At 40.8% G+C, this 15,928-nt stretch overlaps 2 protein-coding genes across 2 annotated transcripts; both read left to right on the top strand.

The window, feature by feature from the left end:
- Positions 1 to 2,192: 2,192 nt before the first annotated feature.
- On the top strand, positions 2,193 to 7,696 carry TPD52L3 (TPD52 like 3). The gene has a single exon (XM_086415175.1). It carries the CDS (start codon positions 6,752 to 6,754, stop codon positions 7,481 to 7,483), a length of 732 nt encoding a protein of 243 aa, XP_086271301.1. The 5' UTR covers positions 2,193 to 6,751; the 3' UTR covers positions 7,484 to 7,696.
- A 5,537-nt stretch (positions 7,697 to 13,233) lies between these two features.
- On the top strand, positions 13,234 to 15,483 carry LOC147366920 (DNA-directed RNA polymerases I, II, and III subunit RPABC2). Its single transcript, XM_086415174.1, has one exon. It carries the CDS (start codon positions 14,970 to 14,972, stop codon positions 15,351 to 15,353), a length of 384 nt encoding a protein of 127 aa, XP_086271300.1. The 5' UTR covers positions 13,234 to 14,969; the 3' UTR covers positions 15,354 to 15,483.
- The last annotated feature ends 445 nt before the right edge of the window (positions 15,484 to 15,928 follow it).

The raw sequence follows: 15,928 nt of genomic DNA, 5'->3' as shown, positions 1-15,928 counted from the left end.
TTTTTAGAAGTATGTATATTATATATACTTTTGTGTGCATAATATTTTTCAGAATTGAGAAGATAATGAAAAGATTAAATGTGAGTTTAAAAAGTGAAGCAGCCCTCAGTTTACAGATTAATACCTCAAATTTGCTACTTAATAACTATGTTACAAGTTATTTTCTGTGTCTATCAGTTTCTTGATCTGCAGAAATGGAGAAACTAGTTTCACAGAGTTTAACAGTATTTCTAATCTCTCTCTCTCAAATTATGAGGATTAAATGAAATAACATATATGAAAGCACTTAGAACAATTCCTGGCACATAGTAAGTAATCAATAAATATTAGATATCACCATTATTTTTACTACTGTAGCAGGTATTTAATAAATGCTAATTTCCCTCTGTCCCTTCTTTCAAAAAGAGAAGAGGAACCAGTGCAAATGAAGGTCCATTTGGAATTCCAATAGAAGAATCAAGCACAGCCATTAATGTTTATACTTTGCTTTGTTACTACTGTATTTCTTCACTTCTAATATTCACACTTTGTGACATTTTAATGTTTCTAAAATTGGGATTGAATGATTTAATCAGCAGGATTTAATACAGGTTTTTCCTCCTAGAAACCTCATTAAAATGAAGATGTGTCTCACAATTGATTGTGTCTCAGAATCAAGGAAATAAAGTAGTTATGCTGTTGCTACAGAAGGCATGACAGTTTTAAGACAATAGCTAGGCAACTATGCAGTAGAGTCCAGGCCTTAGGCTTTTTGTGTTATGACAAATTCACCACAATGGCCATAACCTTTAAAAGACTGTGAATTTTCTATTGGTAGTAGCCTGATTGTTCCCAGGCCCCTGCAGCCTATGGATACAAGTGAGTCAAACTGCTTTGGCCCCCATGTTTCACTAGTTCTAAATCCTCAGGGCCAAGCTTCAGGACTTAAGCACACCTTCCACTGCCAAGTCTTTCCAGTTACTTCTTGGAGTCTTCTATGCTCAGGGCCAGCCTTTACATGAGATTCTAATCTGTTCTCTCTGTAGATGTCCAATCTGCGCCCAGTCACTTGAGGGAAGGTGTACTCAAAATCTCAACATCCTCCAGACAAATTTTCCTGCTTAGTTAAAGTGTCAAGTAATCTGGGTCCCTTATACACATTTTAACAGCAGTCTGTGCCTTTGTTGAAACTGCAGGTACTTCAGGAAGTGTGTTACTTGGGGAAGAGGGTGATAGTGAGAAGCAAGTGTGTCAAAATGTCTTTCAATAATCCCCTGCTTCCTTTTTAAGGAATCCTCCTAGTTTTTATATCCTGACTAGAGAAACACAAAAAACCCTGGGTTCTTTGGCAGAGCACAGACAACCTATTTCTCTCAACCCATAACTAACCAAGTGTTTTCTGGCTCATGTACCAGCTTCACATACATTCTTCTCTTGGATGACTCCCTATTGTCGCTCCCAGGACTTATCATCAACATACTGTCTTTCTTCATGTAAGAAGAAATAAAATAAAAAATTCTGCAAAGGGAGAATTTGTTCCCTACACTTTCTTCATCCAACTGGGAAAAAAAAAAACAAATGAGAACATATTCTGTTGTGAAAATTCCCCTTAAGTCTGCTCATCAGTTCAGTTCAGTTCAGTTCAGTCACTCAGTCGTGTCCGACTCTTTGCGACCCCATGAATCGCAGCACTCCAGGCCTCCCTGTCCATCACCAACTCCCGGAGTTCACTCAAACTCACATCCATCGAGTCAGTGATGCCATCCAGCCATCTCATCCTCTGTTGTTCCCTTCTCCTCCTGCCCCCAATCCCTCCCAGCAGCACAGTCTTTTCCAATGAGTCAACTCTTCGCATGAGGTGGCCAAAGTAATAGAGTTTCAGCTTTAGCATCATTCTTTCCAAAGAACACCCAGGACTGATATCCTTTAGAATGGACTGGTTGGATCTCCTTGCAGTCCAAGGGACTCTCAAGAGTCTTCTCCAACACCACAGTTCAAAAGCATCAATTCTTCAGTGCTCAGCCTTCTTCACAGTCCAACTCTCACATCCATACATGACCACAGGAAAAACCATAGCCTTGACTAGATGGACCTTTGTTGGTAAAGTAATGTCTCTGCTTTTGAATATGCTTCTAGGTTGGTCATAACTTTCCTTCCAAGGAGTAAGCGTCTTTGAATTTCATGGCTGCGACCACCATCTGCAGTGATTTTGGAGCCCCCAAAAATAAAGTCTGACACATACTGCCTTTTATTTAGCTTAGTTTTGGGGTTTCTTTGCCTTTTATCTTCAGCATTAAGAGGAGAGTTTCTCATTCAGAATCTGGGAAAATGCCTGAAAACACTAATGTTTCTGCAAGCATCAAAAGAAAAGTCCATTCTCTGGGACAAAATAGTGGTTAAAGAGCCCTTACTACTCTTTGTTGTTGTTTAGTCACTAAGTCATATCTGATTGTGACCCCATGGACTGTACCCGCCAGGCTCCTCTGTCCATGGGATTTCCCAGGCAAGAATACTGGTACGGGTTGCCATTTCCTTCTCCAAGGGATCTTCCAAACCCAAGGACTGAATCTGAGTCTCCTACATTGACAGGCGAATTCTTTACTATTGAATCACCAGGGAAGTCCAACTACCCTTGGTAGGTCTTTACATAGCCTTCACATTTCCAAAAAGAAAAATATTCATTTTTAATCTAGGGAAGTTCCTATATCTTTTTTTTAATTAATTAATTTATTTTAACTGGAGAAGTTCCTATATCTCTTGATCATTTTCCCTTCCCTTCTTTTCACCCTTCCATCTCCCTGTCAATTCCTCTTCTTCTCCTTCTGAGGTCCTCCTAATAAGCCACTTCATCTCATACATATCATCTATTGCAAAATGCAGGAGGGAGAACATTAGTTCTTCAGATACAACCAGATTCTGAATTTTAATTTGATTCCTCCAGGGATTCTTGCTACAATTATATATACCACCAAAGAGAGTGAATAACTCTCCAAGTAAAATAAGCTCTTATTTAATTCCTGAGAGTATGTTTGGGCTTCAGAGAGGAAAATCCTACTCTGTAATATACCTCATTATTTTTTTAGTTAATTAGTCCATGTAGAGAGGCTACTGAAAGGAAATGCCATCCTGGTTCTAAATGAAGACCAACTCAACTGCTGAACTGTGAGGATAATTACCAATAACTCAAGCAGCTGTAAACCACAGCAAATAAATCAGTTCATGCTGGAGAATATCTATGGGGAGGGTGACTCACTACCTACATTACTGATGAAGCTGGGCTGTGATTTGAGATAGTTATGAAAATAACTTATAAACTGAAATCAAATATAATATTATGGCTTTCCACAAGAAAAGCCTAACTACCAATTTTCTCCTCCTACTCTTGAAACATTCTGACTAGATTAGGTTTTAAACTATATGTCTTATTTTAAGGCCCAATTAAATATTTGAACATTTTTCTTGGTATTCAGCTAAAATGAACAAAATATTCATGATAGTATTATAGTTCTGTCATCATAGAAATAAAGCCCTAGGGAAATCACTATGGTTAAATCTAGCAGTGCAAACAATCAGACTACAGGGTGAATTATCACTTCTTTAGAAGCAATCTTAACCACCAATGTGGATTATTTTACAAGACTTGATGTAATCAGGAAGCTCTATATTGACCTTTCATAACAAAAGTAGTTATGAAAGGGGTTTCCCAGGTGGCACTTCCCATCTGCCAATGCAGGAGATTTAAGAGATGTGGGTTCAGTTCCTGGGTGGGGAAGATCCCCTGGAGGAGGAAATAGTAACCCACCCCAGTATTCTTGCCTGGAGAACCCCATGAACAGGGGAGCCTGGAAGGCTATAGTCCACAGGGTCACAAAGATTCAGGCACGACTGAAGTGACTTAGCCTATAACACAGTGCCACAAAAGAAGTAGTGAAAATCGCTGACACTGGTGCAAGTCCCGAACCATTTCTAGACTCAAGTATCAATTAATACAATCTCGCTCCTTTCATCCCCAAAAACCCAGACCTGGTGAGTGGTATCACTCTGCTTTTACATTCAAGTTTTACTAATTCATTTATAAAAGATAACATATAGGCTTCTAAACAGTAAAAGAAAAACAATCATTTTGTTGTATCACTTACCTTTACAAAGGATTAGTATAAATCCACCACTCTTACTAGAAAAATAATTCAAATTTTATTCTTTACTAAAAATGGGTCAATAATGTGTTCCTTGGCAACAAAAGATAGCAAACCACTGTAGAAATAAAAATAACTTTCAAGATCTCTTTTCAGAAATTACTGAATCAAATATTTTGGCTGGTTTTAGTACATGTGTGTGCATACCGAGTCACTTTAGTTGTGTCTGACTCTTTGCAACCCTATGGACTGTAGCCTGCCAGGCTCCTCTGTCCATGGGATTCTCCAAGCAGGAATACTGCAGTGGCAAGAATAGTGAAGTGGGTAGCCATTCCCCTCTTCAGGGGATCCTCCCGACCCAAGGATTGAACCCAGCTCTCCCACATTGCAGGCAGGTTCTTTATCATTTTAGCCATCAGGGAAGCCCCTTTTAGCGCATAATAGCATCAGAAAGCTTTCAGTTTCAGATGAACAGTTTTGTATGCCTTGCTGTATAATACAGATTATTTCATCATCTAATATAGAGATATCAGCTTCTAAAGTCATGAGGCAGTAGCTCAGTATTTTACATCTTAAAAAAACAGCTTATTCAAATAGTTTCTTAGAATCACTATAAATCAAGTGAAATTTCATTTGAAAGATCTGTTTCCAAAATACATGAGTTTTTTGTATGTAGTTATGCATAAGCCTAATAAAATGGATTATTTCACTGTGTTACCTATTTTTCCAGGTCTACTCAGGTCAGAACATTACTACTAGTTAGGAGGCCCCCTTCCAGAGGCTATATTTTGATTTGGAATCTGGAAACAAAGTTGCTCAGAGAGGTCAGGTCAATTTTGTATGAGAGAAATCATTACTCTACAAAAAGAATCAAACTTAACAAAAGATTTCATACACTAAACTAAAGGGTGAGGAAATAGAAAAATAAGAAAATAGGCAATGAGGTTGGTGGCTGCAACAATTCAGAGGATAATCAAGTGCAAGCTCAAATCCAGTGATTTGGAATCTCAGCTTGGAATAGACAAATGTGTGCTCCACATTATTTAGCTTAATTCAGAGGTTTCTTTGCCCTTCACCTTCAGTTTTGAAAGGAGAATACTGATTCAGAGTCAGAACATTCCTGAAACCACTAGTGTTTCTGCAGGCAATGGAGGAAGAGTCTACCCTCTGGAACATAACAGTTTTTAAACAGTCCTTACTGCCCTTTTCAGGCCTTTATACATATAGGAAAATCTCTTATCAGCCTTCATGTTTCCACAAGGGCAATCCTCATTTTTTTTCAATCTAGGGAGACACATGCTTCAAGGTAAGCCAATAATAAACACTACTGAGCTATATGAAAGGATTATTAAATATAAAGCCAAAGGTTTGTAGTTGGTTTGGATGCCCAGCTAGATGCTTCACTGTAGCTATATAGACATGAGTATGGCAAATTGCTGAAACCTGCTGAGGATTGTATCACCTTCCACAAGATCATGCTTGTAAGAATTACCAGAATATCCAACAAAACCACTCACTAGAAACTAAGACCTGCTCAAGGCTATTCCCTGGGAATGGGCAGCCAGGTAATGAGCTAAGTGATGCCTAACCACCTGCCCTCACTGGACTGAAGTCCTGATTTTTCCACTCTATAAGTTACCAGCTCTGATTGAAGTAGTAGATCGGCACCCTGATAGAACCTGTTCAACTACTACTACTACTACTACTACTACTTTTCTGTGCGGACCACCTCCCACAACTGATAACGGTGTATGTGGACAGACGTGCCCTCAGAAATGTAAGTGGATGCTTGGAAAAGAAAAAAAAAAGAAACTGAAAACCCATAAATATATCTACATATATCATATTTCTTCTCTCTTAAATTCTCATAATACAGTAACCTTTGCTTTTCTTAAGCTTAAACTTGACACAACTGTTATAAATTTATTAATTCTCCCTCCCTTTCCTTCCTCAAAATAACAGACAGTTGTGACTGGTCAGGCTCATTTTCTAAGCTCCACCACCCCAAGCCTCTGGCACTGTTGATACTTCATACCATGGGGGCAATGTTAAATTTAAGAGCTTTGAGGGCCCTTCAAATACACTTTACAAGTGGTGCCAGAAGTTTCTCAGGCCCCTTTGGGAACTTGGGAAGGGAAAATTGGGAGGGTACCAATTGGAGTTCTAGACTCCCTGTCCCACTTTGAGACGGTTTTTATTTATTTCATGTATGAGGCTTATAAATCTGTTAGTAGAAAAAAGTTCAACTGATTTTCAGAGTTTTTAAAATGGCTGCTCTGATGGAAAGAGGTCCGTACACGGAGTCAGATTTGGTTTGAAGGCCAGAACCAGTCACCTACTGAGGTAGGAGGGAAAATACCTCTCCCTGACAACTGCTGCAGTACCTACCTCACAGTGACGTTGTGATGTCGAAACCACTATGAATAATGGAGGCGCACGCACTGAGCCTAAGTTCCGCCCTCCGCCACCTTTAGGCCGGAAGTCCGACCTCCACAACCCCAACCCAACCTACCCTACCCTCCAACCACCCTACCCTCCAGCCACCCCGCCAACCCTAGCCGGAAGTGGACCCTAAATCTACTCTGCAGCCAGGACATTCACTCACTGGCCAACGTGTCCGTTCTACCAGACAAGACATGGATCCTTCCTGCCTAGAGTCCCACCCCACCCTAGAGTCTGACCCCGAGGGCCTAGACTTCAACTCTGCTGGCCAAGACTGTTTCTCTTCTGGTCACGAGTTTGATTCTCTCTACCAAGAACTGGACCTGGACTCTCTTAATGAAGATCTTCTTTCTCAGTCTATGCCAGACGCCTTGACAGAGACCTCTACAGGCCTTTGTGAATCCCACTTGACTGCCGAACCAGAGGATCTCACTGAGGCAGAGCAAAAGGAGCTCAAATGTGAGCTCGCTAAACTGGAGGCAGAAATTGTAATGCTACGCCAAGCGCTGGCAGCCAAAGAGAGACGCTGTGTGGAGCTCAAGAAGAAGTTGGCCCTTACGGCCTTCGGGGGGCTGAGGCAGAATCTGTCCAAGAGCTGGCACGACGTTCAGGTCTCCAACGCCTACGTGAAACAAAAGACGTCAGCTGCCCTGTCCACGATGGGCTCTGCCATCTGCAGGAAGCTTGGAGATATGAAGAAATCAGTCACATTCAGATCCTTTGAAGGTCTTATGGGGACAATCAAGTCCAGAGTCACAGGTGGCAGAGAGCTTGGCCGTGACTGTCTTCCTTCTTCAGTGGGGAGTGGGGATGATCCACTCCCAGTTTCTGGGAGTAGGGATGATCCGCTCCCGGTGTCAGGGAGTGGGAATGATCCAGTTCTGGCAAGTAGGGATGACCTACTTCCCTTTCTGGAGCCAGAATGAGCTCCTTGGTTAACTTGCCTGGCCACCTAACCAGTGCAAGAACTCCCTTCCATGATCCCAACTGCAACTCTGCCCATCAAAAACAAGTAACCAAACCACAATGGTAAAGTGAATTTAGGAAATGGAGAGAGTCCGGTTTTGAGAAAAGCAATCCCCGTTTGTACATAGATATTTGCTACTGTTGAGATAAAAATATCCAACGTTTTGTACCCAGTTATTTTACACTGAAGTTTGTAGATGAAATGTATCACTATACTAGCCTTCCTGGGGTTGGATTTAAATGGACAGGAGTTTGGTTCCAGAGGGGTTTTAGGCCAAAGCCAAAACTTCTTTTTTGGAAAAACTAGTGTACAAAAAGGGCAAAATAGGTTTCTGTTTAGATCCAGGAACAAAGTATGAAAGAACTATAAGTTTCCTTCCTTCTTTCCCTAATATTAGAAAGAACCTTGAAAGCTCTGCCTGGCCTATGATTTTTATTTTTTAAAGGTGATAAAGAAAACTGTTATTTTTCTCTGAGGCCCTCAGAAAGGGGGAAAGTATTAATAGACTAATTGGTACAGGATACTATGACTTTTATAAAATGATTTTTTTTAAACTGCTAATTAAGCAAAGTAGCTTCAATTTAGGGATTGTCAACTACTTTGGATTCAAGCTGAAATTGCAACTTTATTCTGCTTTGTGCTTTGTTTATAATCTTTTTATATATGAAAATGAGGGCCTTATAATTTAATCCTTGTGGCCATGTGTCTCTGCCACAGCAGCATGCTACCTATAAAAAAAGAATAGTTTCTTTGTTCTGCAGCAATTCCTAGTTATCATTTTCAGTTGAGGGACTGAAGGGAAAAGAGCATTGCCAAATTCAAGAAAGGTAAACCCCTGTCTTAAGTGACATTTAAGACAGACTCTTACCCCTGAAATTCTGGCCATTTATACCTTTGAATGGACCTAACCAATTGTACATCACTGGTCACTTTGACCCCAAGTTTGTACTTGTTTATAAGCACTTGTTTGTACTAATCCGAAATGAGAAGGAGACAAAACCCAGCCCTCAGGGGATATCAAGATAACAGGACCCTGTAGGACCTGGTTTGGGTTTATTAGAACTTTCTCATATCTGATTTTCATAGGAGCTACTTCTTTTTTTTTTTTTTTTTTCTATTTTCAACTGTCAGGATCTGGCAGCTTCTTTCATTCCTCCAGTAACACTGCCTGGATTAAAAGCTTGAGTTTTATATTGGCTTTTAGCAGGGGTCTAGAGTCTTTATTTTCTTGGATATATATATTGATAACATCTCATTGCCTAAAGGTAGTCCCTACAATGTAATAAAGTGATCCTGTTTTGTTGATTTTTGACTGCTTCCCCTATATTCCTTTGATTTGACTATAAGCAAAACCAACTACCACTATAAATACAAAAGCATTTGGTAAACTATAAAGTCACTGATATAAAGCCCACATATTCCTGAAAACAAAGTTTTGCTTGGATTAAAACAAGATGTTCACCTTGTCTTACAAGTTGTGTTTTAATATGTTTTAGTTTTTTAAATTTGGGGCTTATTTATTTATTTTTGGCCGTGCTCAGTCTTTGTTGCTATCTGCAGGCTTTCTCTAGTTGAAGTGAGTAGGGACTACTCTGTTGTTGTGCATGGGCTTCTCATCACGATGGCTTCTCTTTTTGTGGATCATGAGCTCTAGAGCACCTGGGCTTCAGTAGTTGCAACTCACGGGCTCTGGAGTGCAGGCTAAGTAGTTGTGGTACATTACCCTGCAGCATGTGAAATCTTCCTGGACCAGGGATTGAACCTGTGTCCCCTTCATTGACAGGCAAATTCTTTACCACCAGACCACTGGAGAAGTGCAATTTGTTGTAGTTTTATAAGTTGAAGAACTAGAGAGAAACTTGCAGAATTCATGAAGCCAAAGTAGCCCAACAGGCAAAGTCTTTGATCCCATATTACAGAAAACCTTGTGTTAGAGAAAAATCTCCAGCTAACATGATGGGCCAAACCCAGGATATGTTCTATTTTATTTAGTAATTTATACAAATGCTATAATCAGATCAGATCAGATCAGATCAGTCGCTCAGTCGTGTCCGACTCTTTGCGACCCCATGAATCGCAGCACTCCAGGCCTCCCTGTCCATCACCAACTCCCGGAGTTCACTCAAACTCACGTCCATCGAGTCAGTGATGCCATCTAGCCATCTCATCCTCCGTCGTCCCCTTTCTCCTCCTGCCCCCAATCCCTCCCAGCATCAGAGTCTTTTCCAATGAGTCAACTCTTCACATGAGGTGGCCAAAGTATTGGAGTTTCAGCTTTAGCATCATTCCCTCCAAAGAAATTCCAGGGCTGATCTCCTTCAGAATGGACTGGCTGGATCTCCTTGCAGTCCAAGGGACTCTCAAGAGTCTTCTCCAACACCACAGTTCAAAAGCATCAATTCTTCGGCGCTCAGCCTTCTTCACAGTCCAACTCTCACATCCATACATGACCACAGGAACAATAGTTTCCCCCAATAAATCCTCAACTCCTGAAAGCAGTGAAGAACACAACTATTTTTGTTTATCATTGTATTCCCATGCCAGGCTTCGGGTAGATGTTTAATAAATACTTGTTGCATAAATGAAGGAATCAACATCACATACTTCAGACATCAAATCTTGAATCCAAGAGATTATCAACAACATGAACTCGTTGACAAGTTCCTCCTGCTTTTAAAACATTTCACTTCCCTATCCAGAGATAATTTGAGATCCTACTATGTGTCAGGCACTGTGCCAAGCTCTGAAGGCATAGAAATTTATTAGTCATGGCCCCTGCTCTCTAGAAACATTTTCAAATCATTGCAACTCAGTGCAGTAGATGCTAAAATAGAAGATACCTATAAAGAAAGAATGTTCAACTCTGCCTTGGTAGATCAGAAAAGAATTCAGAGTCAAAGTCTTAGAGGACTAGTAGGAATTTATAAGGTATAAAAGAGTAGAACGTTCCAGACAATATCCAGAGGAACTAAGTCATGAAGGAATGTAATAGAATAGTATGTTCCAGGAAATACCAATAGGTCGTTGTGGCTAGAGAGAGGGGGGAAGTGGTGAGAGATGAGGATGGAGAAATAAGCAAAGGGCAAGATCATAAATAGTCTTATATACTATCTGACATTAGTATTTAATTCTGTAGGAAATGAGTTGAAGGTGCTTAAGTCAAATTCATATTTTAGATGTATCACTCTGGTCACCATAGAAATAGATTAAGTATTTAAGAGATATAATCTCTAAAACTTAGGAAGAAACTGCATAGGAGAGAGGGACAGATAGATTCGCAAGTTGATAAAGATGTAGAATTGAAAAGACTTGATACTGATAATGCTGGAGCTGAACATTCATTTTGCTCTGACTCTTTTGATTCCAGCATACCTGCATCAACAGCCACAGACACCAAACAAAATGCCTCCATGAGCATGTGGACTCTGCATCAAAAGTTTCCTCCAGATTTTCTTTCTTCCACTTGCCTCTACCCTTCCCATACACTGCTGACCTTCATTTTCTAGCCTGTTAACCTTTATAATTGGATCACTTCTGTTCATCTAGCCACATCTGGATTTTGTAGCCCAGCATCAGTCTATTTCAGTTTAGGCAACTTCAGGATGCAGTTTGCAATAGTGCTCAGAATATGTGAACCCTCAAAGATGCCCCATCTGACTCAATTTCTGAGAACCTTCGATTGGGAGTGATATTGGAACAAAATTCCCTGAGTTTCTTGGTTTTCTTGGTCTTCCACTGCTCATATGAGTGAAGAGCTGGAGTAGAAGATAGAGACAAGGTTGAAAGTTCTAACTCCCACAGATGGCACTCTCCATGCAGTTAGCAAGGATGGGAGTATAGTACCAAACCCTTGTTCATTAGCATCATACATACACCAGCATATTGCAAGCATCACTCCCAGAGAAATTCACTTGCACTTATGGAATCTACTTTATTCTTATCTTCATATTTGAGAGAAAATATATCACATACCTACTCTCATGAATTGCATGAACTGCAGAGGAGTCAGCAGTAATCTAGAACTGTGTAGGTCTTCTTACAGTGCTAGCCAATGTGCTTGATGGCCCTCCCCATTAAGGGGACAATGATGCCATTTGTTAATTCTGCTAAGGAATGAGATCAGTTGCCTCTGGGTCATGGAATTTCAGTTCTTATCCATGAATTCCAACATAAGAAAAATGATGAGTGCCACGCTATCAAAATTACTGGGGCTGACCATGTCCCACTCCTTCTGACCAGATCTATTGCTGGGAGGCTCAATGATGCCATGCCTTCCAGTGCCTAGAGCCTGATTCACATAAGGCAAGTGAAAAGTGGAAGAATGCCCTCAAAATGATGCAGCTTGGCCAGCTACTGTGACACATTATCATGGCACTTGGTCATCTTTCAGAAATTACTAAGCAGATCCCTAGAACAGTCAAAAATATCTGGAAATTCCTGAGAATTCACCAGGTAATTTAAAAGTTCCTTCCCTGTTTAACTATACAACAACCCAAATAAATGATCACCTCAAGAAAAGGAGTGGGTTCTTCTGGAAATTGAAGGTTTCCATCACCTCTACCCCAATCCTGGCTACCTTACCTCAGGCCCATGGCACTAAAACTTTCAGCTAATTGGATAAAAAATGCTTATCTAAGTTAGAGGAACAATTCATAGACTTAGCTGAGCCAAACTTTCATTCTAGAACATTAGAACTAAGAAATTAAAAGATTCAATTACATTGAAAATGGTCTATACAGTCATATAGATTTTTCATATTTAACTTCATAGTATGGCTTTAAATATCCTAGTATTGACCTAGAAACTTGTATTGTAACCCAGGCCACCCACACTTCTGACCAATTGGCTACAAACCTTCAGGAATTTCTTAGTACTCCTTGAAATACCATAATTAATTGGAATGACTCACAGAACTCAGGAAAGCCCTGTACTTGTGATTAAAGTTTTACTATAAAGGGTATAAATTGGGATTGACGAAGTGAATAAGCACCAGAATGAGTCCTTAGAGGAAACCTGACGCTTCCATGTCTTCAGGATGCATCATCCTGACAGCACATAAATATATGATTACCAATCTGGCAGGCTCAGTTGTACAGTTTCAGGTGACCAGAGTTTTTATTGGGGTTTCATTACATGGGTATGATTGATTGAATTATTGGCCACATGATAGAACTCAATCTTCAATCCTCTTCTCTCTACAGAGATTGGGAGGACAGGCTGATATAATGTGACTCAACTCTCCAAACCTTAATCACATGGTTGGGTCTTTCCAGCACTGCTAGCCCCGGTCTTGAAACTACTGAGGGACCTATCATGAATAACGACAACAGTCCTTTCACTTGGGAAATTCCAAGGATTTAAAGGCTCCTTACAAGGAATCAGAGACAAAGACCAGCCAATATTTTTTATTATACAGAAAAACAAGCAATAGGAAGCTGCTCTACAAAATGGTCCCTCAATCTCCACAAACACAAGCAAAAGTCATTGTGCCTCTGTGCTAGCCTGTAAACACTTCTTAGAAATAATTTAGCTGGTCAATGTTTCTAACTGCCACAAAAATCTCATGTAATTCACAGCATTGCTTCACCACCCAACATATATCATTCCATAACTCTTACAGCTTCCAGACTATTATTTACCCCAAATTCCTGATTATTAGAAACACCCCAATGATCAGCACCTAGAAAAGACACAGACTACAGTGGACATGTATAAAATACCTTCAAAGGCACCAGTGACCATTGGATTGAGGCTATACTAGAGATGAGACATCTACTCCACTCATTCCTGCATAAAATTTAAATATCTTCCTTAGCATATTTATCTATCTTTATCTATCCTATGGAAGAAGATAGCTAATTATTCCCATCTCTGCATATTCATCCTGCCTTCCATCAATCCTTGCTGAGCCGAGTCAATCTAAATCTTTACCTACTCTTAAATATTATCTCCTAGTCCTAAAAACTTGGGCTGAGAAGCCAGGGCACATAGAAATATTAGACACCTGTTGATTGGTACCTTGGCTCCCTCTTCTACGGTACTTAATACCATGGGGGTTTTATGGAGCCAGAAAAAAATTGTAATGGAAATCAGTCTCCCACTGCAAAATTATCCTAGACCCTGGCCAGGGCCTTTCACGAGGCTTTCCTGATGGGGTTGGGTGGGGAGTCTAGGGGAGTGGGATGAAGCTTTGCAGCAGCCATCCTGAACACCATCTCATTTGTTTCTAGCATGCTGTCATACTGAACTCTCCTCCTTCCTCTATGCTCTTCCCCACCTCTGACTCCCAACTTTTGACTCTATACCCCCAACTTTAAGCCTACCTTTGGTTATATAGATTTGTTATTCAAATCAAGTGTTCTCATCAAATGGCCCTTATCTTTTCCCAGTGGACTTAGTTTACCTTTCAATCTGTGACTTTGTGTTGCTGCCTATGAAAGCCTGATAAGCCCACCTGAACCTTATAGGAGAGGAGATAGGCACACATTTGGAGGAATGAGATTAGCTAGTTTGTAATGTATATAGTTGCCAGGAAGACAAACATTTATAACAATAAGAGCAAACATTTATATACTGTTTACTATGGACCATAAATTTTCCCAATTTCATTTCATTTTATTAATTTAGTCCTCACGATACCTCTGCGAGGTAGATTATTATTCCAATTTTACTGATTAGGAAACCAAAACGCAAAGAAGTAAAGCAACTTTCCAAAAAATATACAGCTAGTAAATGGCAGAGCCACATGCATGCCAGGAAAGAGGAGTCTCCTCAGAAACCAACCCTAACAACACCCTGCTGTTAGACTTCCAGCCTCCAGACCTGTGAGAAAACAAATGTCCTCAATTTGAGCCACCCAGTCTGTGGTATCCTTTTATTATAGCCCTACCAGACTAATCTCCTTCAAATTTTTACTCAAAAACAACCCCTTTGGCCACCCTATGTACAGTTTTAACCACTGTATCCTTGTTCCTGGGTTTAGCATCATATGTCACATTATATTTTTGCAATCTGTTTATTGTCTGCCTCTTCCACTAGAACGTGAACTTCATAAGGGCAAGATTTGTGTCAGTTCACTAGTTCACTAGTGTTCACTAGTATATTCCCTGTGTATAATGAAGTGTCTGGCATAAATTAAGTGTTCAAATGAATGACAGGAGGAAAGAGAGTCCAGGAGCTGACTGGCTCCATTCTCCTCATATCACCAAACTCCACAGGACAGAAAGGAGGCAGGGCTGGGACAATAAATGAAACCTTGTCTGTATGTAGAATGGTTTCAGCATGATGACAAATACCAACTTCTACAAACAGAGGAGCTAGAGTCAGAAAAGCAAGCCAAAGAGACATCTAAAATTGCTAAAAACTGGCGCAAGGCGGAGGTACGCTGTTAGCCGGTCTCCGCGCGGGTCTGGGTCGCGGAACCCGGTGGCTGCTGTGCGGGCGTCATGTCAGACAACGAGGACAATTTTGATGGAGACGACTTTGATGACGTGGAGGAGGATGAAGGGCTCGATGACTTGGAGAATGCCGAGGAGGAGGGCCAGGAGAACGTTGAGATTCTCCCTTCTGGAGAGCGACCGCAGGCCAACCAGAAACGAATCACCACACCATATATGACCAAGTATGAGCGGGCCCGTGTGCTGGGCACCCGAGCCCTTCAGATTGCGATGTGCGCCCCTGTGATGGTGGAGCTGGAGGGGGAGACAGATCCCTTACTGATCGCCATGAAGGAGCTCAAGGCCCGGAAGATCCCCATCATCATTCGCCGCTACCTGCCAGACGGGAGCTACGAAGACTGGGGCGTCGACGAGCTCATCATCACCGACTGAGCCGGAGTCAACCTCTGGACTGGGCCTCCGCCCGTGGCTCGTCTCATAGTCTTTTTATAGTCTTTATACGTGTAAATAGTAAATTCTTCAACCTTTCAACTCAAAAAAAAATAAAAATAAAAAAATAAAATTGCTAAAAACTTAAGGGCATCTAGGCGACCAATGACTAACTCTACCCTATACCTGCTTGTTAAGGCTTGTGACTTTTACTTCTGCTTATTTTACCTACTCAGATATCTGTCTTCAGAATGCTTCTGCCTCCAAAAGCCTTCTCACTCTTACTTTAGCACTCTCGTCCTTAGCTAAGGCAAGATTGGTGGTGATTTGAGGAATGATATGCAAGTTTACCCAGGGTCTTCAAAAATTTCCTTCCCTTAAAAGCTCGAGAGTCCTAGAAAAACAAATGCTTATAGTGTTTGCTCAGGTAGCAGCCAGGAGTCTCTCCAGGCTCCACCAGGAATCTCTTGCTTCTGCCTAACTTCGCTACTGTCTATAGCTCATTCCTGGCCACTTGATTTTCACCTCCGGGATGGCATCTTAGTTTTGGTTTCATCCCTGGATGCTTCTCTTGAATT

The sequence above is a fragment of the Bos grunniens genome, chromosome 8 (genome assembly GCF_055505025.1).
Source record: "Bos grunniens cultivar Pamir isolate PY7600 chromosome 8, Bosgru_T2T1.0, whole genome shotgun sequence".
NCBI classification, from domain to species: domain Eukaryota; kingdom Metazoa; phylum Chordata; class Mammalia; order Artiodactyla; family Bovidae; genus Bos; species Bos grunniens.
The sequence above is the reverse complement of the archived record's forward strand: the minus strand, read 5'-3'. Positions and strand labels throughout refer to the sequence as shown.